A 25,628-nucleotide genomic window follows, 5' to 3' on the forward strand; every position below is an offset into this window, starting at 1 on the left:
TTAGTGCGATTGAGATTTTGAGTTATTTTAAGTGCAACATTAATTCAAATAAGTGAGGGGAAAAGTACTCACTGCTCTACTGCACCTTTAATCTTTAAGATAAATCTCTCACTGCTCCACGGTACCTGCTAATCTTGAAGATGCAACATTCATTTGCTTTATTGGACCTGCTAATATTTAAGGTTAAAGCTCTCACTGCCACATTATATTCATCTTTCTTTTCCCTTAATGCTCTGATGCTTGATTTTACACATTGGGCTAAAAATGCGATAAGACCCGTGATGGAAGTGATGCAGACAGCAAACTTGGTGCTGTCTACTTATCTCCACGATTGTGGCATGCAGCCCAGCACTCAACACACTGCTGAGTGGGTGCACATTCAGCAAAGGGCCCAGGTTTGTGCGAGGGTAGCCTGCACTTTTTAAAGCCAGCCTGCATCTTTTAAAGGGGAGCTGCATTCTGGCTGCAGCACGTGCTGGAAGTAGCTGGGAAAGAGTCTCTGAGTAGGTTGAAACTGGAGCAATGGAGCAGCAGGCTAAAGAGTAGGCTTTCAGGTTCGCACATGCACCATTGGTGGCCTTAGTGCAGGGGGTAGAAAGGAGGAGAGAGGTTATCTTTCCACAGGGGGCCAGGAGGCACTCCAGACATACATTATGAAAACAGTGGAAGCAGCTAGCCATGGAGGTCACTGCCAGGAATCTTACCCTGTTGATCTGAATACAGCGCCGGAAAAGTTCAATGACCTCACACGAGTGGTCAAAATCAATGAATGCATCATTAAATGCAATCTCCTACCAACTGCATCACCAACCTCACATACTACTCAGTGCATCACATCCCATCACTTGCCCATTAGCTATCTCTAGCAAGATGGGCTCATCCCTAACACTCACATATTCCATCTCATCCTCACACACTTAGCACTGCTACAAACCTTATATTCACATCTTGCAGCTTCCATATACTTCCAGCTATTCATTCATGACTGGCACATCACTCAGCGCATTGACTCACTGACACTCTTCCCTCTCTCTTGCAGGCACATAACAGGAAGCAGCAGCAAAGAACTGGTGGGGCACAGGCACTTCTGCATGTCTCACAGGAGATGGTGCTTGGCATTTATTGGCCCAGCCATCACTGAGTCCGTGGCAACCAGCGTCGCTGAAGCCATCCAGGATAATGGTATGTTCCTGCCGTAAGAACCTTCACAAAACCCACTTCACCCTCCTCCTGCAATCATATGAAGTACAAACTGCAAATGGACTAATCGTGCACAACTTATTTTCCAGCCATTCCCCTTACCCTCACCCAACCCTTCCATTTTGCATTTCTGCTTTCAGATGTCCAAGAACTGCCGCCTGGCCAGTCAGTGATGCCTGAGGATGAAGACTTGAAGAAGGTCTGAGGAAGAAGACCAATCACTTTACCTGAGAATCACAGCCACCAGCAGAGATACTGGCAGTGTGCGTACCTTAGAGGGTAGTATAGAGACAGGGTCTGCACATAGTGGGCTGAATTTAGTGGAGTTGGTGAGGATCCCGGGGCCAGGCCAAAAAGGTAGTGGGAATCCTGCCTCAGTCATTCAGAGCCTGGCGGCTCTATTTCACGGCGCCAGGGCAATTAACAGCCCGGTGCCGGGATCCCCGTTTCTTTAAAGACAAGATCCTGCCTCCTAGAGCTGTCAGCTAATCAGAGGGCTGGCAGCTCAGTAGTATCAGCACTGTCACCAGGAACAGTGGCCACTGCTGGTACTGCAGGAGGCCTTGGCACCAGGCCCAGCACTGGAGACCCAGATCTCAGGTAAGTGAGGCAGCGTTGTTGAGGCCAGTCTGGCAGACCCCAGCAATGCGGGGAGGGAGAGTGGCTATTGAGTGCAGGGGGAGCGGGATTCAGCGAGGTGGGTTGTTTTATGCTGGGGGCCAGCTACGGACCACAGATTGCCCACGGAGGAGGGCCCATTCCAAACCTGCAGGGATGCCACCTTGTATTACTGGGTGACCTCCCCGCTGGCGAAGGCCCTCCCCACCACCCACCCCCCCCCTCCCCCGCCAGAAGAGTCCCTAATGTGGCTGATAATAGGCCTCTTACGAGCCTCAATTGGCCTCTGGGTGGGAATGCCGTCGTCGGCCTATCCTGCCCCTGACTTAACTGCAGTGCAATGGGAAGGCAACGAGCCCTCATTGCCCCACTGTCACAATTCCAAAGCCCCCCCCCCCCCCACCCCAGCTTCCTAGCCCATCTCCAGGGGGCCCATTAAATCCAGCCCAGTGAATCACCAGGCACAAGTGGGCAAAGGTTAGCACATGTGCCAACTCCCTGAAGGGCGAGGTCACAGATGAGTTCTGCTGCAGAGGACTCAGATGAGGACTTTGATGAGGTGATGTACAGGAAAAGGCTGATTGGAATGCACACCAAAATTCTTGGTGCTTTGGCAGACCTGCCAGAGAACCTGTTCTCACTGTCAAGGAGCATGGGGGACACTGCCTTCAGCTTGGCACAGGCCATTGTGCAGAGCTTGGACCCGATCCTTTCCAGCCAACTGCACAAAATACTTGTAGACCCAGCTGTGATACAACGTCTGATGGTCGATGTCTCAGCTTTATTGCAGCACAGGCAGAAGCCATCAATGTCTGAGTGCTGCAGTGGAAGCTCAGACTGAGGCCATGAGTTCTCTTCTTGGTGCCATGCAGGCTCAGACTGCTGCCATCATGGCTGTGGATACCATTGCTCACAAGGGTTTGCCACACAAAGGTGCCACACAAAAGTAGGGCTCATGGGACTGGGGGTAAAATATTAGCATGGATTGAGGATTGGTTAATGGACAAAAAACAAAATAGAAATAAACAGTCATTTTCAGGTTGGCTGGCTGTACGTTAGTGAGGTACTGAAAGGATCAGTGCCTAGGCAATCTATATCACTGAATTTGATGAGGGAACTGAGTAATGTATCCAAGTTGCTGGGAAGATGCTTCCCCTCCCCAGTTATGCTATCTCTACAAAAAGCAGGCAAAATCCATTCTTGCCAATTACCACTCCATCAGTCTACATTCAATCATCAGCAAAGTGCTGGAAGGTGTTGTCAACAGTGCTATCAAGTACCATTTACTCACCAACAACTTGTTCACCATTGCAAGTTTGTGTTCTGCCAGCATCATTGGGCTCCATTACAGACTTGGTCCAAAAATGGACAAAAGAACAGAATTTGAGAGGTGAGGTGAGAGTAACTGCCTTTGACTTCAAGACAGTCTTTTACTGAGTGTGGCATCAAAGAGCGCCAAAAAAATTGAAGTCAATGGGAATCGGGGGAAAGCTCTCCACTGGTTGGAGTCATAGCTAGCACAAAGGAAGATGGTTGTAATTGTTGAAGACCAATCATCTCAACCCCACGACATTGCTGCAGGAGTTTCTCAGGGTAGTGTCTTAGGCCCAAACATCTTCAGCTGCTTCATCAATGACCTTCTCTTCAACATAAGGTCAGAAATGGGGACTTTTGCTGATGATTTCACAGTATTCAGCACTATTCGCAGATACTAAAGCAGTCCTTGCCCGCATGCAGCAAGACCTGGACAACATTCAGGCTTGGGCTAATAAGTGGCAAATAACATTCGTGCCACACAAGTGCCAAGGAATGACCATCTCCAACAAGAGAGAGTCTAGCCACTCCCTTTGACATTCAGCAGCATTAGCGTCGCTGAATCCCCCACCATCAACATCTGGGGGTTACCATTGATGAGAATCTTAACTGAACCAACCTTATAACTATGGATACAAGATCAGATCAGAGGCTGGGAATTCTGCCACGAGTGACTCGCCTCCTGATTCCCCAAAGTCTTTCCACCATCTATGATGTACAGATCAGGGGTGTAATGGAATACTCTTCATTTGCCGAGATGAATGCAGTTCCAACAATATTCAAGAAGCTCAACACCATCAAGGAGAAAGCAGCATGTTTGATTGGCACCCCATCCACCACTTTAAATATTCAATGCCTCCACCACTGGCGCAACGTGGCTGCAGTGTTTACCATCTTCAAGACAACTCGACAAGGCTTCTTCGACAGCATCTTCCAAATCCGCATCTTCTACCACCTGGAAGGACAAGGGCAGCAGGTGCATAGGAATATTACCACCTGCACGTTCCTCTCCAAATCACATACCATCCTGACTTGGAAATATATCTGCAGTCCTTCAATGTTGTGGGATCAAAATTCTGGAACTCCCTTCCTAACACCACACAGATTGCAGCAATTCCAGAATGTGGCTCATCACCACCTTCTCAAAGGCAATTAAGGATAGACAATAAATGTTGGCCTTGCCAGGTTCACTCACATACTGTCAATGAGTACATTTTCAAAAATGAAACCCTGCACCATTTACTGGATTTCTGAAAACTAATCAGCTGTATGTTATGTGAATGTGTTTGAGCGTAAAGGCTCAATGTGGAAGTAAGGATACTGAGTTAAAGACTGTGTTCAGAAAGAATTATAAACAAAAATGTATGTGTACCTTGTGTGTAAGTATATGTGAGGTTGGATTTAGGAGAAATCTCTCCTAAAGAATCAGGACCAAACTTGTTGAGATGAATTTGCTCTGCAATGAACACTTGCATCACCAACTCTTTTCCTGTGTCTCATTTATAAGTCCGCCTACAATGATTTTGCAGCTAGAATATCTTAACAGATAATGACATAATTCATTAGATTATGGATTTTTCTCTCGCAGTGAGTCATGCTGATGCAGGTGGGAGTGAGTGGACAATAACTTGTATTTATATAGCACCTTTAATGTAGTAAAATGTTCCAAAGCGCTTCACAGGAGCATTATTGAACAAAATTTCACTCCAAGCCATTTAAGGAGATTAGTTTAGTTTAGAGATACAGCACTGAAACAGGCCCTTCAGCCCACCGAGTCTGTGCTGACCATCAACCACCCATTTATACTAATCCTATACTAATTCCATATTCCTACCACATCCCCACCTATCCCTATATTCCCCTACTACCTACCTATACTAGGGGCAATTTATAATGGCCAATTAACCTATCAACCAGCAAGTCTTTGGCATGTGGGAGGGAACCGGAGCACCCAGAGGAAACCCACGCAGACACAGGGAGAACTTGCAAACTCCCCACAGGCAGTACCCGAAATTGAACCCGGGTCGCTGGAGCTGTGAGGCTGCGGTGCTAACCACTGCGCCACTGTAACAGCAAATGACCAAAACCTTGCTCAAAGAGGCAGGTCTTAAAGGAGGAAAGAGAGAGAGAAAGGAGGAGATGGTAGGAAGGGAATTCTAGAGCAGCGGCTCTTGACAGCTGAAAGCATGGGCAGCAATAGTGGAGTGATTAACATTGGGGGTCAATACAACATCAAGGTTGTGAACAGTCTAGATCAGCTACAGACAGTTGCCAGGGAGAGAGATGGAGTCAGTGGCTAGGGAATGGAGTTTGTGGTATGGACTGAAGACAATGGCTTTGTTTCTCTCCATGTTTAGTTGGAGGAAATTACTGCTCATCTAGTACTGGATTTCAGACAAGCAGTCTGACAATTTAGAGGCAGTTCAGGGGTCAAGAGAGATGGTGGTGAGATAGAACTGGGTGATGTCAGTGTATGTGTGGGAATTAATACTGTGTTTTTGGATGATGTCAATGAGGGGCAACATGTAGATGTGAAATAATGGGGTGGACACGGGTTCTTGAGGTAACAGTGCAGGAGCGGGAAGAGAATCCATTGCCGGTAATTCTCTAGCTACAACTGGATAGGTAAGAATGGAACCATTTGAGTGCAGCTGCACCCAGCTGGATTATGGTAGCGAGATATTGCAGGAGGATAGTATGGTTAGCTGTGTCAAAGGCTGCACAAGTCAAGAAGGACGAGAAGGGATTACCTTTGTCACAGTAACATAGGGTGTGATTTGTAACTCTAATAAGAGCTCTAGTCAACAATGTAGAGGGTCCTTTTTGAAGAGGCAGCAATATCAATAAAAGGGACATTGCAAATCTAACTCCAATTAACCAATAGATTCCCCAAACACCAGTTCCCACTTCCTCTTCCATCCCCTCCCCCCATGAGAACATCATTACCAGGGTCAAATTGTTTGATGCACACTCATCCTACAATGCACACTGGCATCACTGGCTCTATCTTGTGAATTATTTACTAGTTTCTCTACCTTGGTTCTGCAGCTGGAATGTTTTAATAGGCGTTGGCACGTTTCCTGAGTCATTGGATCCATTTCTGTAAATGTTAAATTCTTGAAATTGTACAATCTCATTTTTTGAGAAATTGCAACCAATGTTATAGCCATCCTGCTGGATGTAGTTCCTACATTCCTTTGCTGGCTGTGACAAATACCTGTGAAGGATGAGAAATGGTTACTATTTCATTTTTAGTACTTGTTTATAAGCTGGAAATTCAAAATCAGTTAGAAAATTGAGTATTTTTGAAAATCATCGCATGCTCAAGAATTATTTAAAGAAAGAAAGACTTGGATTTACATCACACCTTTCACAACCTCAGGAAAGTGCTTTACAGTCAATGAAGTATTTTTGAAGTGTAGTCACTGTTGTAATGTAGGAAATGTGGCAGCCAATTTGTGCCCTGCAAGCTCCCACAAACCAGATAATCTGCTTTTCTATTTGTGATACGGGTTGAGTGATAAATATTGGCCAGGACATCGGGGAGAACTAACCTACTACTTCTTCAAAATAGTACCATGGGATCTTTTACATCCACTTGAGAGAGCAGACATCCCATGTGACAGATGAATCCTTTGTGATTCTTTGCTTTACGCTAAGTTTCAAAGTAATTACATAACTTTGCATATGGTGTCTCAGATGAAACAACTTTGTAATATTGCTTGTTCCGTTGGTATTGTAAGATTCACAAATAATATCCAAAGCAAATGTGGATTTTTATTATTCTTAACTAGAACATATATAAAAAATCAGTTACTCCATGAGCCACTCTAAACACATCTCACTACAACCCCCACAACTCCCTGGTCATGTGTGATGCCACATCACTTCCTCTGGTGACCTTCACTTACAGCTCTTAAGGTAGTTCTATTAAGGAGCTCCCACAACATCCACCTTTTTTCCAAAGATAGAAACGTATGTACAATATACAATGATTTTGTGGTTCGAACTAATCATACATGACTTAAACAAAACGTTATTTATAAGTGAGTAAGCTTAACACTTTCTAAAACATAAAGGAGGTTTGCTTCTTTCGGCCCGATCTTGTTATCATAAACCCTTTCCCAGAGCTGAGCTTGTCTTGATGACTCTTCTGAGATTCTGATGACTCAGAACTCTGGTTAGCATGTTCTTCCTCTGTGCTCATAGTTTCTGTACGTTTATCTTCAGACTTTGTCTTTGAACGTGTCTGCGATGCCACAGGATTGTCACATGTAGTGTTGTCATATAGCTTTCTTAGTTGACTTTAGTTCCATCTGAGAATCAAACCATTGGGCGTCTGGACATCGTACTATCTGGGCTGGTTGCATATCCTCACAACCTCTGCAGGACACCAAGTTCCTGATGCATGGTTGAGGACTCTGACCTGCTGTCCTACTCACAATCGAGCTAATTCTGGTCCTGCTTGCCTTTTGTATGATGCCTTCATCTTCCCTTGTTTGGAAAGCATAGAAAAATTATGACTGGCAATATCACCAATCAGCAGCAATCACTTTGGCCTCTGGGTACTTGCTGCAATGAACTGAAGCCCGAGGAAAGACTCCCAGTCATATCACCTCTTCGTGTCAAGACTACCAGCCTTTGTGTCTTTACATGGACCGAGCCGATACACTCAACCTGGGTACTTTCTAACATCTTTGATGCGTTACTGACTTCATGTATTGTGATAATTTGTAGATCTTCTAATACAGGAAGTCCTGCAACAGCTGGTCCAGTTGTGTCTACAATGTAAAACACTTTTGGTAGCCATTTGGAGCTCCAATAGCTGCACTGCAAGGTTATCATTTCAATGCACTTGATTGGAGAATCATTGTAGGCAGTCAGCCTAGCTGTGGTGGGTTGTACCATAAATTATAATTTTTTTAAGTACATGTCCTTCAGTATATGGATGGGCAGAATATGTGCACTTACCCCAGTGTCAATTTTTACTCTGAGCTTATGCTTGCCACGCTTCTGTGGACATATAAACCCAATCATAGCAAATGCCTCAGATTGCGTAATAACATTGACATGTTGATCCAAATTGGCTATGTGAAATGCTTGTTCGCTGTTCACATGGGTGCCCTCTTCATCTGTGTCCTTCTGAAAATCTGTCTCTCTGCTGACCTGATGTACCTGCTTGGGCTTTTGTTGTGTTGGCATATCTTTTGTTGCATTTGCCATCCTGTCTTGCAGATGTTCTCTATGATGTAATCTGCCACCATTCCTGTGCGCAGTATCTGAGCTTTGACTTCTGCACTGCCTTGTCCAATATCCTCGCATGCCACAAGCTTTGCACTGGTCCTGGTATGCCGGGCAACTGTGAATTGGATGAGTCAGGCCACATTTACGACAAGGTTTAGCAGACCTCCTCGCCTTGGCTACCATACTAATTGTCATAGCTGCCCCTAACAGTTGTAACTGTTGGTGTCCAGCCATGATGGCTTCAAATTTCTTTCCATCATTGAGTGTTGCAGCAATGGTGTGCCCTTTCTTTTTTCTAGCAGGTCTTTTTGAAAGGTCTATAGTGGAGTCGATGCGATTACTAACTCTATAATCCATTCCGACAATTCGATATCAGCAAAGTTGTATTCTTGAGCTACCTCTCGGCACCTTACAGTAAACTGGTCAATGGGCTCATCTTGCCTTTGCCAGTAGGTCATAAACTCAAGCCTATGTACTCGGAAATTAACCTTAATCTTGAGTTGCTGCTCCAGGAATATCCATAGCTTGCTAGGATCCTTCTGATCCTCAGTTGACAATCCTGATGTATTGATCCATTGTCGGCCCTCATTGCCCAGTCTTATTTCTCTGGTTTGCTCACATCTTGATCCAGGAAACACAGTTCCATTCGCTGTCGAAACTGTTTAAATTCAGATGCCATGACCAATGCCTGCCAATCTATAACTGCATATCTGAAAGCCATTGTATTAATGATGCTGCTTTTTTATAAATATACGACCTTTTGCAAGTTTTGCTTTTCACAGGCAACTGGGACAGTTGACGAGCAGTGGAGGACTTTCAAAGCAATTTTTCAAAGTGTTCAGCAAAAGTATATTCCAGTGAAAAGGAAGGACTGGAAGAAAAGGGGTAATCTGCCATGGGTGTCTAAGGAAATAAGGGAGGCTATCAAATTGAAAAAGAAGGCATACAAAGTGGCCAAAAGCAGCATGAAACTAGAAGATTGGGAAAACTTTAAAGGTCAACAGAAAGCTACAAAAAGAGCTATAAAGAAAAGTAAGATGGAACATGAGAAAAAACTAGCACAGAATATAAAGACAGATAGCAAAAGTTTCTATAAATATATAAAACGAAAAAGAGTGGCTAAAGTAAACATTGGTCCTTTAGAGGATGAGAAGGGGAATTTAGTTATGGGATATGATGAAATGGCCGAGGCATTGAACAGGTATTTTGTATCGGTCTTCTCAGTGGAGGACATTAATAACATGCCAGTAACTGACAAAGAGACAAACGTAGGTGAGGACCTGGGAACAATCATTATTACGGAAGAGGTAGTGTTGGGCAAGCTAATGGAGCTAAGGATTGATAAGTCTCCTGGCCCTGATGGAATGCATCCCAGGGTACTAAAAGAGATGGCGGGAGAAATAGCAGGTGCACTGACAGTAATTTTCCAAAATTCGCTGGACTCTGGGGTAGTCCCAGTTGATTGGAAAACAGCAGATGTGACGCCACTGTTTAAAAAGGGAGGTAGACAAAAGATGGGGAATTATAGACCGATTAGCTTAACCTCTGTAGTGGGGAAGATGCTTGAGTCTATTATCAAGGAAGAAATAGCAGGGCATCTCGATAGAAATTGTCCCGTTGGGCAGACGCAGCATGGGTTCATGAAGGGCAGGTCATGCTTGACAAATCTTTTGGAATTCTATGATGACATTACGAGCAAGGTGGACAATGGGGACCCAGTGGATGTGGTGTACCTAGATTTCCAAAAGGCCTTCGACAAGGTGCCACACAAGAGGCTGCTGCATAAGATAAGGATGCATGGCGTTAGGGGTAAAGTATTAGCATGGATAGAGGATTGGTTGACGAACAGGAAGCAGAGAGTGGGGATAAATGAGTGCTATTCTGGTTGGCAATCAGTCACTAGTGGTGTGCCTCAGGGATCGGTGTTGGGACCGCAATTATTTACAATTTATATAGATGATTTGGAGTTGGGGACCACGTGTAGGGTGTCAAAGTTTGCAGATGACACTAAGATGAGTGGCAGAGCAAAGTGTGCAGATGATTGTGAAACTTTGCAGAGGAACATAGATACATTGAGTGAGTGGGCAAAGGTCTGGCAGATGGAATACAATGTTAATAAATGTGAAGTCATTCATTTCGGTAGGAGTAACAGTAAAAAGGATTATTACTTGAATGGTAAAAAGTTGCAGCATGCTGTTATGCAGAGGGACCTAGGTATCCTTGTGCATGAATCGCAGAAGGTTGGTCTGCAGGTACAGCAAGTAATTAGGAAGGCAAATGGAATTTTGTCCTTCATTGCTAAAGGGATTGAGTTTAAAAGCAGAGAGGTTATGTTGCAGCTGTATAAGGTACTTGTCAGGCCGCACCTGGAGTACTGTGTGCAGTTTTGGTCTCCTTATTTGAGAAAGGATATACTAGCACTGGAGAGGGTGCAGAGGAGGTTCACTAGGTTGATTCCGGAGTTGAGGGGGTTGGCTTATGAGGAGAGACTGAGTAGATTGGGATTATATTCATTGGAATTCAGAAGAATGAGGGGGGATCTTATAGAAACATATAAAATCATGAAGGGAATAGATAAGATACAAGTAGAGAGGATGTTTCCACTGGCAGGTGAAGCTAGGACAAGAGGGCATAGCCTCAAGATTAGAGGGAGCAGATTTAGGACTGAATTAAGAAGGAACTTCTTCACCCAGAGGGTTGTTAATCTATGGAATTCCTTGCCCAGTGAAGTAGTTGACGCTTCTTCAGTAAACGTCTTTAAAGCTAAGGTAGATATCTTTTTGAACAATAAAGGAATTAAGGGATACGGTGGGAGCGCGAGTAAGTGGATCTGAGTCCACGAAAAGATCAGCCATGATCTTATTGAATGGCGGAGCAGGCTCGAGGGGCCGGACGGCCTACTCCTGCTCCTAGTTCTTATGATCTTTTTTTCTTGTTTAGACAGATTCATTTTTGCAGGCCTGCCCCTTTAAGAGTGAGACGACATTTTTTTTAAAACAGAGATTTTTTTTTCCCCTGCAGGTAGCTGCCACAATAAGGCTTTCTCATTGTGCTGTGGACCTCCAGTGGCGCTGTCGAGTTCTTCCCTCTCTTTTTGGCTTAGGCGCCGCCCACAGAGCAAAAACAAAACTGGGAAAACTAAAACAGTAATGGCTTCAAATACCGTTTTTCATATTTTCTGACCCACTGCCAGATTATTTGAAAATTCTGATCTCCTGGCAAATTGCCTGCTATATTCACAGAGTTTCAACACCTCCGGGGGTCCAGTCTGTAGCCTAGCTCACTGCTGTGTTGTGTGGTCTCCTGCTAATTGTTCTCCTGCTCGATCTTCAGCCACTCCAGGTGGACAGCCTGTTGTTCTTTGCTCTCACTTGGTGTATTCTTCAGAAAACAAAATCTCACGTTGCCACAATGTAATTAATATTTGGTGGTCTTCAGAGAAAATATGTTCCAAACATTGTCACCATGTGATAGTACTTGTCCCTTTGATGCGTGAACTATTGTAAAATTCACAGGACTCCAAGTAATATCAAAGAAAATGTGGGTTTTTATTATACTTAACTGGAACATATATATACAGTTACAGCATGAGCCAGATCTAAATACATCTCATTCTGTCAGGCTACACCCACAACTCCATGGTCATATGTGGTGAGACATCACTTCCTCCAGTTACCTTCACTTACAGCTCTTATGGTGGTTCTGTTAAGGTGCTCCCACAACAAACTTCAGTTTGCAAACTATATATTTGAAGTGGCTGTATATCAGGAATTCATATTTTGTCATTTATAATTTTAATAATATAAGATCCTTCTATGCTCTACCTAGTCTGCTTGGCTGAGAGGTTTGGCTGATGATGCCCAAGCCTCTACTTTCCAGTAATCCACAAGGAAGCAAAATGACAGTGACCCAGTGATGTTTCCCCTCTGATTTTCTCTCAATGTCTTGTTTGAGGCTGCTGGTCTCCACTCAGTGCCGGCACATAGCAGCATAGTACTTGAACAGAAACAGCATTACTTCCAATATTCCAGTGTAGTTTGACAGGTTTCTAAGACAAGCTGTGGGAAACCATTGCAATAAGTGCCCAATTTCACCAACAACATACTCAGTCTTAATAAAGGACTTTCATCCAGGATAGTTACATCTTAGTTCTGATATCATCCTTGTCAATATTTGTGTCCTTTCTCCAAGGCCTCGCTATCCTTTTTATAATATGGGGACCAGAACTGTGCACGGTGCTGTAAGTCTGGTCTGACCAAGTCCTACACAAGTTTAACATGACTTCCCCACTTTTCAATTCTATCTCTTTAGAAATGAACCCCTGTGCTTGGTTTGCTCTTTTTTTAATGGCTTTATTAACTCGTGTCACTACTTTTAGTTCTTTTAAAACTGTTCAATTTTATTGGCCTATATTGTCCCTAATGTTGACAGGGCATTTTCCAATCATAACTTCAAACACATGGGACATTTAATGGACTGCTACAGGACTGCTATATTAAACCAATGATTTCTAAAGTTCCTTGAAAATGCTGAAAGGCTGAAAAATATTGCAGGTAAGCATTCTATCTATGCCCTCAATTTAAAAAGTGCAGGCTCCATTTTGTGGCAGACAACACAGTTAATATTTTATTAGACAAAGTTGTTTTCCAAATGCATAAATGTATATTTAGCAAGGTTTTTTCTACTATTTTCCAAAGTAAACAATCCAAGTGACTAACCATTATAAATTAAATGGTCACATCACTCGGCTGAAACATTACTGCTCTGGTTACAATATAACTCATAACTCTTAAAATCCTTTGAATGTATAATTCAACCAGACTGTGAATGTGTAACACAGCAATGTCAAAAAGATGTCTTTACAGGCAATATAATGGATTCAGATTTGAGACCTTTTCAAAAACAAAGGGGATTTTAATTTTTAAAAAGTTCATTACCCCCTGTCTGTTTTAGAATTTTTGAAATAAGAATTACCTAATTTGCACTTGGACAGATTAGCCCAAAGTGCCAACAGAAAGTGTTATGAATCAAACTAAACCGGCAGAATGACGAATAGCCCAAGATACGATTGTGGAAAGTAGCAGCAGGGAAATTCCAGCTCAGTTGAGTTTGAGTAATATTGAGCAACAGAGAATGCTCACTACTGTGACATCATGCTGGTTTGGTTCTTAAACTGCATTGAGGGCATATTGTTCGGTTAGAGTAGAGGGAGCTTTACTCTGCAACGAATTTACACTTTAGCTGCCCTTGGAATATATGGAAGGGTAATGTGGAAGGAGCTTTATTCTGCACCTATTGGACTGAATTTAGTGGAGCCAGCAAGGCTCCCAGCGCCACGCTGAAAAGGCAGTGGGAATCTTGCCTGGGCCATTGGGAGCCCCCGGGTCTATTTAACGGCATCTAGGCACTTAACAGCCTGTCAGCCCTGTCCCTTTAAAGACTGGGATCCCGCCTTCCAGAGCTGCCGGCCAATCAGAAGGCAGAATTTAGTAGGGGACGGCATAGGCTGAAGACAGCCTTGCCAACCAGAGGCCAACTGAGCCCCTTAAGAGGCCTATAATCAACCACTTAAGGGCCTCTTGCCCCCACCGCTGGAATTAAGCCAGCAGCGGGTGGGGTGTCCACCACGCAGGGTGGTCGCCCAGTGGTATCGGCAGCGCCACCGGGAGCAGTGGCCGCTGGCGGCACTGCAGAAGGCCCTGGAACCAGGCCCATCGCTGGAGACCTGGGCCCAAGGTAAGTAAAACTGGTTTGTCGAGGCCAGTCAGGCAGGCCCCAGCAATGGGAGGAGGGAGGATGAGTGATGAGTGCTGGGAGAGGCGGGTTCAGGAGGTAATTTTTTTTCTTGCCTGTCGCTGGCTTAATTCCAGCAGCAGGGGCAAGAGGCCCTTAAGTGGCAGATTATAGGCCTCTAAAGGGCTTCAATTGGCCTCTGGTTGGGAAGGCCATCTTCGGCCAATGCAACCCCCAACTAAATTGTGGTGCAGCGGAAAGACAACGGGTCCTTTGCCAACACCCCTCACACCCCCACCCCCACCCCTCCACACCCCCGCCTCCAGTCACAATTGTCTGAGGTTCTATCTGTCCCCGGTGTTGCGAAGGATGGGCCTGGTTACTTTGCCGTGGAACGCTCCATCCAGTTGGACCGTGCCATACCACCTATCCTTCATGGAACAGTTTCTGCGGAAAAACACCTTTGACCACCGATCCATCAGGCAGTGGTCTGCATGGAATGTCCTCAAGGCCCTATGGGAAAAGGAGACAGTGGATCCTGTCGGATGGTTCACCGAGCAGACTGCCAAAGTCATTTGGCGGAATGCCTCATTACCAGAACTTTCAAACAAGCACCAAGATGTAGCTTGATTGGTGGTGAGAAGAGCCCTCCCCGTCAGATCCTTCCTGCACCCCCTCCGCACAATGCCCTCGCGGTGGCTGTGGTGGGGAAGAGAGGGTTGCCCACCTCCTCCTGGAATGTGTCTTTGCAAAGCAGGTGTGGAAAGAGATGCAGTGGTTTTTGTCGAGGTTCATCCCAAGCAGCTCTGTAACACAAGAGTCTGTGCTCTACGGGCTGTTCCCAGGGTCGCACACCGAGATAAACATCAACTGCTGCTGGAGGACTATCAATTCGGTAAAAGACGCCCTTTGGTCTGCCCGAAACTTGCTGGTCTTCCAGCGCAAAGAGTTGTCCACGACCGAATGTTGCAGACTGGCACATTCCAAGGTCCAGGAGTACGTGCTGAGGGACGCACTAAAGCTTGGGGCAGCCGCAGCAAAGGCTCAATGGGGAAAGACCACTGTGTAAGGTCCCCCCATCAAGCTGAACTGAGGGGCTGGATCCATGGAAAACCCCTCGAACTGTATCGGGAAAATTTTCGTTTGCTGTAAAATGTAAAAATGTGTATGGCATGACAAATGAAATGGAAGGGTTGTGAGGCAACTCATGATTGTATTGAAGGAAACTGATCACCTTTGCACTGTTTGTATTTTTTGACTTAGTGCTGTTTGAAACTGGTAATGTATTTTTTACAGATTTTTATGAATATTTTTGGAAATAAAAAATAAAAAAAATTGTATGGATCCTCCTGCCTCATAGCTGGTCTCCGGAGGTCCAATGTATGCTATACCTAATCTGAGAGTGCCTGATGCTTGACAATAATGAAAAGAGTTCCATTCCTCAACTATACTGTTCTTCACATTGTACCAGCACGTTAACATTACATAGAATTTCACAGCACAGAAACAGGCAATTCTGCCCAACTGGTTTATGCCAATGTTTATACTATACAGGAGCCTCTTCTCACCTTACTTCATCTAACTCTCTCAGCATATTTTTCCCTTCCTTCCTCCCTCGTGTACTTATCTAGCTTCCCTTAAATCCGTCTCTAGTCACTCTCTTGAATTTCTTATTAGATTCATTAGTGACTATCTTATATTTATAGTTTGGACTTGCCCATAAATGGAAACATCTTCTCTATGTCCACGCTATCAAACTCCTTCATAATTTTAAAGCTCATTATCAGTTCATCTCTCAGTCTCTCACCATTCAGTTGACAACAGACTTGTATTAAAAGTGCAATGTCATCAAAGTACAAACCAGAAGTTATTGCCAAACGAATCCTTAACATGTTTGTGTGACATTCCTCTGTCCTCTATTTTAATGAGGTTTTAACTCATTTGTTTGAAATGGTTAACACCTCTTCTAAAATAGCAGATATAACATAATGTCGTACAGATGCAATAAATCTGGTAGTATCACCAGCAGTACTTTCTAGGCTATAGTGTCATGATTTATTTATAAACAAAGGCAGACATGATGATGGATGTGGGTTTCTGATCAGATCTGCTGATACCAATTTATTATTTACCCGCTTTATTATATTTCTTTTCCCACACTTTATTTCTCAGAAGCTCTAAATATTCAGACTAAGAAGGTCATCATGTGATCTGTTCCAAGGAGTCACCATTGCTACTCTATAAGTGGCCACTTGGAAGCAGACAAGAGCATCCTAGAATAACTTGTTTTTGTATCTTCACACTCTATCCCATGGAGAATAGTGTGGAGTATTTGAAGGATTCACAAGCTGATTAACAACATGATAGGCCACATCATAGATGTTTTTTCTGTGATTATTGAGTCCTGGAGCAGCGCTCAAATGCAGAGCTAGGAGTGTTACCAACTGAGCCTCAAGACCCACCCTTCCTCACATTGGGAAGTTCCTGGGTTGACTCCAGCATTTCCCCAGAATGACACAGCTGAGAAGTCTTTCAGGAATCGTGAATTGTTCCTGCCTAATGCCCCTTTGCCCCCACCCAGTGTGATATTGATTCTTTAACCTGATCCCTTTCTTCCTCTGCTAGAGCACATGTGTCACAAGTGTTATGGATATTAAATTTTATACTAATTTCTGTAAGTAAAAAAATCAAAAAAAAATCAATAATTTACCAAAATAATCAGCTTGTGTTGTGAAATAATGTACTCAGCTGAGCTTTCAGGTTTGTGGTCAATCAATGTATGCTAAAAACTCACAAAACACATGGACCTAATGGCCTACACTTTAGTGTATTAAAAGAGGTGGCTGAAGAGATAGTGGAAGCATTGGTTTTGATCTTGGTGATGAGGCAAGAAGGTGGTAGACGGAATATAATGTGATGAAGTGTACACTCATCTACTTTGGTAGGAAGAATGGGAAAGCCCAGTTTTGGGCTCCTTACCTAAGGAAAGATATACTGGCCCAGTCCTGATGAAGGGTCACTAACCTGAAATGTTAACTCTGCTTCTCTCTCCACAGATGCTGCCAGACCTGTTGAGTGTTTCCAGCATTTCTTGTTGATATATTGGCCTTAGATGGGGTGCAACAAAGGTTCACTAAATTGATTCCCTGGGATGAGAGGGCTGTCTTATGAGAACTGATTCATTAAAATGAGCCTTTATTCTCTGGAATTTAGAAGGATGAAAGGTGATCACAGTGAAACAGTAAAATTCTTAGAGGACTTGACAGGGTAGATGCTGAGAGGTTGCTTCCCTTGGCTGGATAGCCTAGAAATAGGGGTCATAGTCTCAGGATAAGGGGTCGGCCATTTAAGACTGAGATGAGGAGAAACTTCTTCACTCTGGGGGTTGTGACACTTTGGAATTCTCCACCCAAAAGGGCTATGGATGTTTAGTCATGAATACATTCAAGACTGAGAGCAATAGAGTTTGGTACTTAGTATCAGTAAAGGAATCAAGGGATATGGGGATAGGGCAAGAAAGTGGATGTAAAAGTTCAGCCATGATCTCTTTAAATGTTGGAGCAGGCTCCTGAGCTCGTGTGGCCTATTCCTGCTCTTATTTCTTATGTTTTTATTATGATCCTCTGCTGGTGTTTACCTTTACTTATTAAAAGAAATAGTAACTTGATGAGTAAGTACCAGGAATTGATTCCACCTCTCTCCACCCCACCCTATTTCTCCCCAGCTGAGATCAGTTAACTCACCACTGAGCAGGGATTGTAGCCTGAGACCTTTACTGCCCCACACAGCTCAGTACCCCAGTCAGCAGTGTATTCACCAGTCAAGCTCTTGGAGATTTCCTCTTTAGCTGGTTAGCAAGGTAAACTGATATTCATGTGAGCTGCTGCAGTGGTGTACTTCCAAATCAAGTTCTATCAGAACAAATTTATGAAACTTCGCAAACTACTTCACCTGATCAGCAGACTCACCAGTGATACAGGGTGTAGTTTGGTTTCCCTTCACTGTGACTCCATGTACACTCCATAAATTCCTCATTGTAGACAATGCAATTCACATCTGCAGGTAAAGCAGATCACACTGTTATACACTGTGGTCCATCTAGGAGCAAAGGCACTGTACAAAATAACAATGCAATAGTGTAAACACACAAAGGAAAAATAAAATGTTATTTCTTTTCATCCTTAAATAGTATAACCAAAGCATTTTTGTCTTGACCTCCCATTCATTTTCTTTTAATGGGGAGTGCTGATAACATTGCCAGTGAACCAAGCTTGGAGAAGTACTGCCTGATATGGTGATGGAAGCAGATTCAATAGAAACTTTCAAAAGGGAAATGGATATATATATTTGAAAAGGAAAATTCTGCAGGACTATCAAGGAAAGAGCAGGAGAGTGCACCTAATTGGGCAGCTCTTTCAAACAGCCAGCATTGACACGATGGGCTGAATGGACTCCTGTGCTGTATGATTCTCTGAAGTAACACACCCATGTACAAGCACACATATATTGACACACATATATACAACACACGTACAAGCACATACACACACGCATGGAAATATATTATTGAAATATAATAATTACTACTTGAAGCAGCTCTACAATGTGCTAGGGCACCAAAGGAACAACTGTGTGCAGATTAGCATTTTAATTTTCCAGCATAGGACATTTCGATTAATGGGATGGCTGGGTGTTCAGACTACAGCTAGAAATGGCATGGTCAATGCATGGAGTAGCAGCCCTTTACAGCTGCACTATTCAGTGGGAAAGAAGACAAGTTTAGCAAAAGATTCCTAACTCTGAAGGGCTTTGGGGAAAATACAGATAAAGGAGGGATGGATACTTCTGTCTGTTCCAAGGTTAGTATAATGGGTTTGGCCAGGGTGGGAGAGGGACATCATCAGCATTAGTGTGCTCCACAATTCTGCCTGAATGCAATAAATCTGCATTGAAACAGACACAATTTGTACCTGAGACAATGATTGGGTGGTGGGCTGCTGTTGTCCTGGGAGAAACTCGAATTTTGTGTATTTTGTTTCTTTGGTACATCCTTCTTGACCCGAAATGAAACATCAGAATTGATGCTAAAACGTTATTAAATATACAAATAGAGAACTGAAACAACAGCTGGAAATGTTCCTCATTCAACCATTACTAGAGAAAGGCAAAGCAAGACAAAACTAAAAATGGACTCAGCCAGCCCTGAACATCACTCTCGAAATGTTTTTCTAATGTGCCAGGGTTCCTAATAACCAACACCATTAAAACAGATTATCTGGTCATTATCACATTGCTGTTTTCTGTGTGCAAATTGACTGGTGCATTTTTTTTTTAATATTACAATAGTAACCACACTGCGAAAGCACTTAATTGCCTGTAGAGCGCTTTGGCATGTCCTGAGGTCATGAAAGGTGCTATATAAATGAAAGTCCTTTCTTCTTTTTTTCTAATGCTGCTGGATCTGTCCTATGTACACTATACTGTGGATTCTATAGCTCTGGTAACATCAGAGAAACAACCAAGTCTGCACCAGCACTTTCATTTTTATACCTGTCGCCAATGTTCCCAATGTTGCTGGCTTGTTTCAGTGGGCTGAAAAATGGGAACATTGGGTGACTGTAAGTCACATGAGAAAAAAAATACACTGAGTTTTTATGAGCTGGAGTGCGCTGCTTGGAAGGTGTTGGCAGCAAATTCAATCATAACTTTCAAAGGGGAATTGGATAAATACTTGAAGGTGAAAAATTGCAAGGCTTTGGGAAAAGATGCTGGAAACTATTATTAAAGAAGTCGTAACATTGCGATTGGAAAAGCATAGTAAGATTAGAACAAGTCAGCATGGTTTTACTAAAGGGAGAGCCTGTTTGACAAATTTATTAGAGTTTTTTGAGGATGTAACTAGTAGGGTAGATAAAGGGGAACCAGTAGATGTAGTATACCTGGATTTTCAAAAGGCATTCGATAAGGTGCCACATAAAAGATTAATAGGCAAGATAAGGACTCATGGTATTGGGGGTAATATATTAGCATGGATACAGGATTGGTTAACAGGTAGGAAGCAGAGAATGGGCATAAATGGGGCATTTTCAAGTTGGCAGGCAGTGAATAATGGGGTGCCGCAAGGATCAGTGCTGGGGCCTCAGCTATTTACACTCTATATTAATGACTTAGATGAAGAGACAGAGAGTAATGTATCTACGTTTGCTGATGATACAAAGTTCAGTGGAAAGGTATGCTGCGGGGAGGATGTAAAGAGGCTGCAAAGAGATATAGACAGGTTAAGTGAGTGGGCAACAAGATGGCAAATGGAGTATAATGTAGGGCAGTGTGAAGTTGTTTACTTTGGTCGTCAAAATAGAAAAGCAGAATATTTTTTAAAAGGTGTGAAACTGGTAAGTGTTGATGTTCAGAGAGACTTGGGGGTATTTGCACAATGTTAACATGCAGGTGCAGCAGGCTATTAGGAAGACAAATGGCAAGTTGGCCTTTATTGCAAGGGGATTGGAGTACAGGAATAAAGAAGTCTTACTAAAATTGTACAGGGCTTTGGTGAGACCGTAGCTGAAATACTGAGTGCAGTTTTGGTCTCCACATTTAAGAAAGGATATACTTGCACTGGAGGCAGCACAGTGAAGATTTACTAAATTGGTCCCTGGGATGAGGGGGTTGTCCTATGATGAGAGGCTGAGTAAATTGGGCCTATATTCTCTTGAGTTTCGAAGAATGAGAGGCAATCTAATTGAGACATACAGGATTCTGAAAGGGCTTGATAGGGTAGAAGCTGAGAGATTGCTCCGACTGGTCAGGGAATCTAGAACACGGGGACACAGTCTCAGGATAAGGGGTCAATCATTCAGGACTGAGATGAGGAGAAATTACTTCACTCAAAGGGTTGTGAATCTTTGGAATTCTCTACTCCAGAGGGTTGTGGATGCTCCATCATTAAATATATTTAAGACTGGGATAGATAGATTTTTGGTCTTGCAGGGAATCAAGGGATATGGGGAGTGGGCAGGGAAGCGAAATTGAATCCCAAGATCAGCCATGATTGTATTGAATGGCAGAGCAGGCTTGATGGGCCATATGGTCTACTTCTGCTCCTATTTCTTGTGTTTTTGAAAGAGGAGAGGAGTGGGACTGTGTGGAGAGCTCTCTCAAAGAGCCAGCGCAATCACAATCAGCTGAACTGACTCTTTCTGTGCTGTATGATTCTATGACTGGTATCTACTAGGAAATTAAACTATTATGATTCATTTCATTTAGAGTTGCAGAAGGGAAAGACCAGGCGTTAGCTCACTTCTGTTTAAAACACAGTATATTTCTTTCTTTCACATCAAGTGAGAATAAGATCATTTGGGGAGCTAATTGAAGGATACAGTGAACCAGACAGCTGCAGGGAGCTAAGTTTAAGGGAAATTTGAAGCCACCAAAAAAACTTGGAGCACTTCCGTAATTTCTGGTTTCAAACACTATCTCACTTCTCTCACTTCCTCTGTAGTCCAGCTCACTGAACATGTGATGCTCAGTTTGTCTAGGATAGTCATTAATATTTAAAGTATTACAGCACATGACGTACATGGGATTTATGCAGTTAATTTGAGAAAAAAATGTTAATTTTATGCTGTGAAATAATGCATTGTGTTGGATGATAAATTACAAAGAACACTGTCAGAACCATTAACAAACTTACATGACCACCATACCCAACAAAAATATGAATACAAAGTCAACAAAAAAATGATAATGCACAAGAAGAAAATATATCTAATAATATCTCCATTGTGTTAATGGAGGAAACTGCACCCCCCCCCCTCCCCACCGCACCCATCCCCCACCCACCAACCATAATTTTGATTCTGAGTGTAGACAGAAACCTCAATTAAATTTCAGCCTAGTACTCACTCCCAGATATCCAACATTGTACTCAGAAATCATGTAAATTCTTCAGATTGATTCCAACCTGCAGCTTACTTCCAGATGTCCATTATTTTATACATAATCCATTTGAATCAAGTCTGTAATTCGCTCTAATGTTCCTATTATTCCATATATAAATCTTCTAAACCCCATGATTGGATAAGCTATAACTCCAGATCAGCAATACTCATATTAGAAAGGTTTAAATAATACTGAAGCTATGATGTTGGGGTGCTGTTATTTTTCCAAACAGCATGTGAAAGCCCTGAAATAATTTCATTACATATGATAATGAAGTAATGCAGTGAATATAATCATGATAAAATAGAAACAAAATCACAACGAATCAGCAATGAAAATCAAATAATGTCTTGAAATTTATTAGCCATAAAAGTGTAGAAGTTACTACTGATGATTTTGCCAGACCTCTTTTATGACATTCCTTTGCTCATTATTTTAATACAGACATTAAGACACACCTTTTTTTTTAGCCTCCACTAAAATTACAGACAAAAGCCTGCCTTAAAAGTCACATTAAGTGGCATCACCAGCAATAATTTTTTAAGCTGTAGAATTGTTTTAAAGATATTGAGTGCCACAAAATTCTAACTTTCTTTTTAGGTGACAAGTAAAATGGTAAATGACCAAAATCAAAAATAAAGGCAGTTGTTATCTGAAAGAGACAGATAGGTAACTGTTTCAGGGGTGTATGATTCTTCATTAGAACTTTCCCAGTAGTGTAAGTTATTCCACATATCTCAGTGTGTGTGTGTGTGATATGTGTGTATGTGCTTCTCATGCCTATTTGTTTTTTTCTCATCAGACTGTGAGGTTAAAAATTTCAAAAAATAAAAAAATGCCAAGAAGAAAATTTCACATTGCTTACCATTTGACTGACTGTGTGGTTCCCCATTGTGTGAAACAATCAGCCAGAAGAGAGACATCTGCTTCAGGAGCATTGGTGATCTCGGGATGCATTTCCCAGCCATTTTCAGCACGAACTTATTTTTTAATGAGATTTTTAGTTACAGTCACCTTCTGCTTTCATTATACGTCATGCTTACTCATCTTTGCTGCTTCAGTAAATTTTGTTCCTGGTTCTACTTTTGCCCTCCTCCATGTGTCATCATATGTTAATGGAATTATAAATATTGTCATGCTAGGCCCCCACCTGCCAAGTATGAGGCACACTAATTTTGTCATGAACATTGATTTTTAAACAGCCGTGGCTGGAAAAGACATTTGCATATTAACAGACGGTGTTTGAAAGGACAATGCAAATACTCCCTGACATTCAACCCATAATGGACTTTTGATCACCAGCCGTTGAAGGTGGGTGAGCTCGCATTCCAGGTTGACTGCTAAGATGACTGAATACACAAACGGACATGGTCAAAGCAGCTAGTCACATGATTAACCTGCTGGGCAACATGAGTTTTTTTGAATTTGTACAATCGGTTTGGGCGGAAAGCTGTTTGCTCCTAGACTGAGAAGATCTCTCTCCTGTCTGCTCCCATCTCTTTCTCACAAGCCTCTGAATCCACTGATGATACATGAACTCCAAGAGAGAAAAGTCTGCTACAGCGAACAAGGTTTATGAAGAATACTGGGTCCCAACGAAAAGCAAGATCTACTTACAATTGAGGGCTCTACAGTGAGCTCGAAGAACCGTAACAACAACTTTTCAGATATTGCCTCAAACCTTTCCACTTTATTTTTCTTCTGCTCTTTTCTGTCTCTTGCATGTGTGTATCACGTATGCATGCTAGCGTGGGCACATCATGTATCTGTAGGTGTTAACTAAATAAGTTTAAGTTTAATAAATTCAACTTCTCTTCTTTAAACCTAAGAAAGCCTGTTTGTGCAGGTTGCTTTGCCTTATAATTGGAAAGCGGTGAACAAGGATTCACTAAGGGAGAGCTAAAAACAAAGTGGGCTGAATTTTACGCTGCCCCATTGGGTCAGTTGGTGGCGTGGGGGCAACGTGAAATTGAGTGTGAGGCTCCGGGAGGCCTGCCCGCCCCACTCCCGCCTCTGGTCGACTTTACGGCAGTCGGGCAGCGGGGGGGGTGGGGAACGGCCCTCCCACCTGAGGCCAATCAAGACCCTTAAGAGTCCACTTAACGGCCGCTTAAGTGCCCGCGCCCACCTCCATGGGTATTTTACCTGTGGCAAGCAGGTGGGCTGGGGACGTGAAAGACTGCCCAGTGATAGCTGACGGCCTTTCTGTGCCCCGGGGCGGGGGTGGGGGGTGCCATGGCAGTCAGGCACAGGGTGCCCGATTGAGGGCCGCCCCTGCCTCCCAACCCACGCCCAAAACCCTAGACGCCGCCCCCTCTGCCCAAACAACCACTCCAGCCTCACCAGGGAAGGACCGATCTGCCTGGTGAGGCATGCCCAACTTGCCTTCACTCCTGGATCCATCTGGTCAGCTGGGCTGCAGTCCCAGCAGTGGCCACCACTCCCGGTGTCACTGCTGGGACTAAGAGCTGCCAGCCCGCTGATTGGCCGGCAGCTCAATGAGGCGGGACTTCCTCCCTCAAGCTGGTGGAAGTCCCGCCTCAGGACAATTAAAGCCCTGGGACCCATAAAATGAGGGACAGATCATCGGACTAGGCGGAAGCGGGTTCGCCGCCGACTTTTACATCGGTGGCGAATTCCTATCCGTCTAAGGTAAAATCCATCCCAGTGTGTTTAAAAATAAAACCCTGTTACAGTAAGACCAGGTGAAGGTTGAAAGGGAACCCCTAGACCTCATTCTCACCTGGTCGTAACAGCAATTTAGGTGCTAATGTCCAGAATTTTGCCCACAGACAAACGAGAGAAATTGGAAGTGGGAAGCCAAATTGTTCCCAATCAAAAAGAGCAAGATTTCAAAACAGGTTTTCTTGTGGTTGTGTGTGCTAGAATACTAACATGTCTGCAACTGAAGCTAGAAGCTCCCCAAGCCAGGGTGAAGTAACTTGGGATAAGGTAAAAGCACTGTCTATGGAGGAGCTGAGAAAAATGGCTGAGTGTGGGATCACCGTACGTGGCAAGGCTAGGAAGTCTGAACTCCTAAGGCTAGTGGCCAACCATTTTTCCCTTGAATCTGAAGTAGCAGAAACACGGTTAGAAGCAGACCCAGACAGGGTATTGCTTGCGACAATACAATTGGAACAAAGGAAACTTGAATTAGAAGATAGGGAAAGAGAAAGAAAAAGAGAGAGACAGGAGAGGGAGAAAGAAAGAGCCTTCCAGAAGGAACATGAAGAAAATGAAAGGCAGGAGAGAGAGAGTGAAAGAATATGCCAGAAAAAATGCGAAGAAAGAGAGGTGAAGTGGCTTAAATTAACTAGGGGGTGACAGAGTACTCCCAGTCAAAGCATGGCCAATATGGAGGAGCATATTTCAGGGCTGGATACAAAATTGTTAAAACAAGCTCAATTAATTCCAAAATTCAATGAGGAAGATGTAGAAGATTATTTTGTGTCCTTTGAGAAACTGGCAAGGCAGCTAAAATGGCCAACTGAGACCTGCTCCCTTTTACTGCCAAGCAAGCTAACTGGAAAAGCCCATAAGGTTTATTCCCTGTTGCCAGATGAGAGTTGAGAGTTCATCAA

At 43.4% G+C, this 25,628-nt stretch overlaps 1 protein-coding gene across 4 annotated transcripts in view; it reads right to left on the reverse strand.

The window, feature by feature from the left end:
* Nucleotides 1–23,088, reverse strand: part of LOC137377542 (cytokine receptor common subunit gamma-like) — a 51,459-nt gene extending 28,371 nt beyond the window's left edge. For 2 of the 4 annotated variants that reach the window (XM_068047247.1, XM_068047248.1), the window contains exons 1-3: nucleotides 22,913–23,085; nucleotides 18,078–18,165; nucleotides 6,168–6,349 (exon numbers count right to left, since the gene is read on the reverse strand). In XM_068047247.1, the coding sequence (XP_067903348.1) occupies nucleotides 6,168–6,349; nucleotides 18,078–18,165; nucleotides 22,913–23,015 (373 nt within the window). In that variant the 5' untranslated portion in view covers nucleotides 23,016–23,085. Of the gene's footprint in view, nucleotides 1–6,167; nucleotides 6,350–18,077; nucleotides 18,166–22,912 lie in introns of all 4 variants that reach the window. The other 2 variants (XR_010976436.1, XM_068047249.1) reach the window with 2 other exon arrangements.
* Nucleotides 23,089–25,628: the final 2,540 nt, after the last annotated feature.

This window comes from Heterodontus francisci, chromosome 15 (genome assembly GCF_036365525.1).
Source record: "Heterodontus francisci isolate sHetFra1 chromosome 15, sHetFra1.hap1, whole genome shotgun sequence".
Classification (NCBI taxonomy): Eukaryota; Metazoa; Chordata; class Chondrichthyes; order Heterodontiformes; family Heterodontidae; genus Heterodontus; species Heterodontus francisci.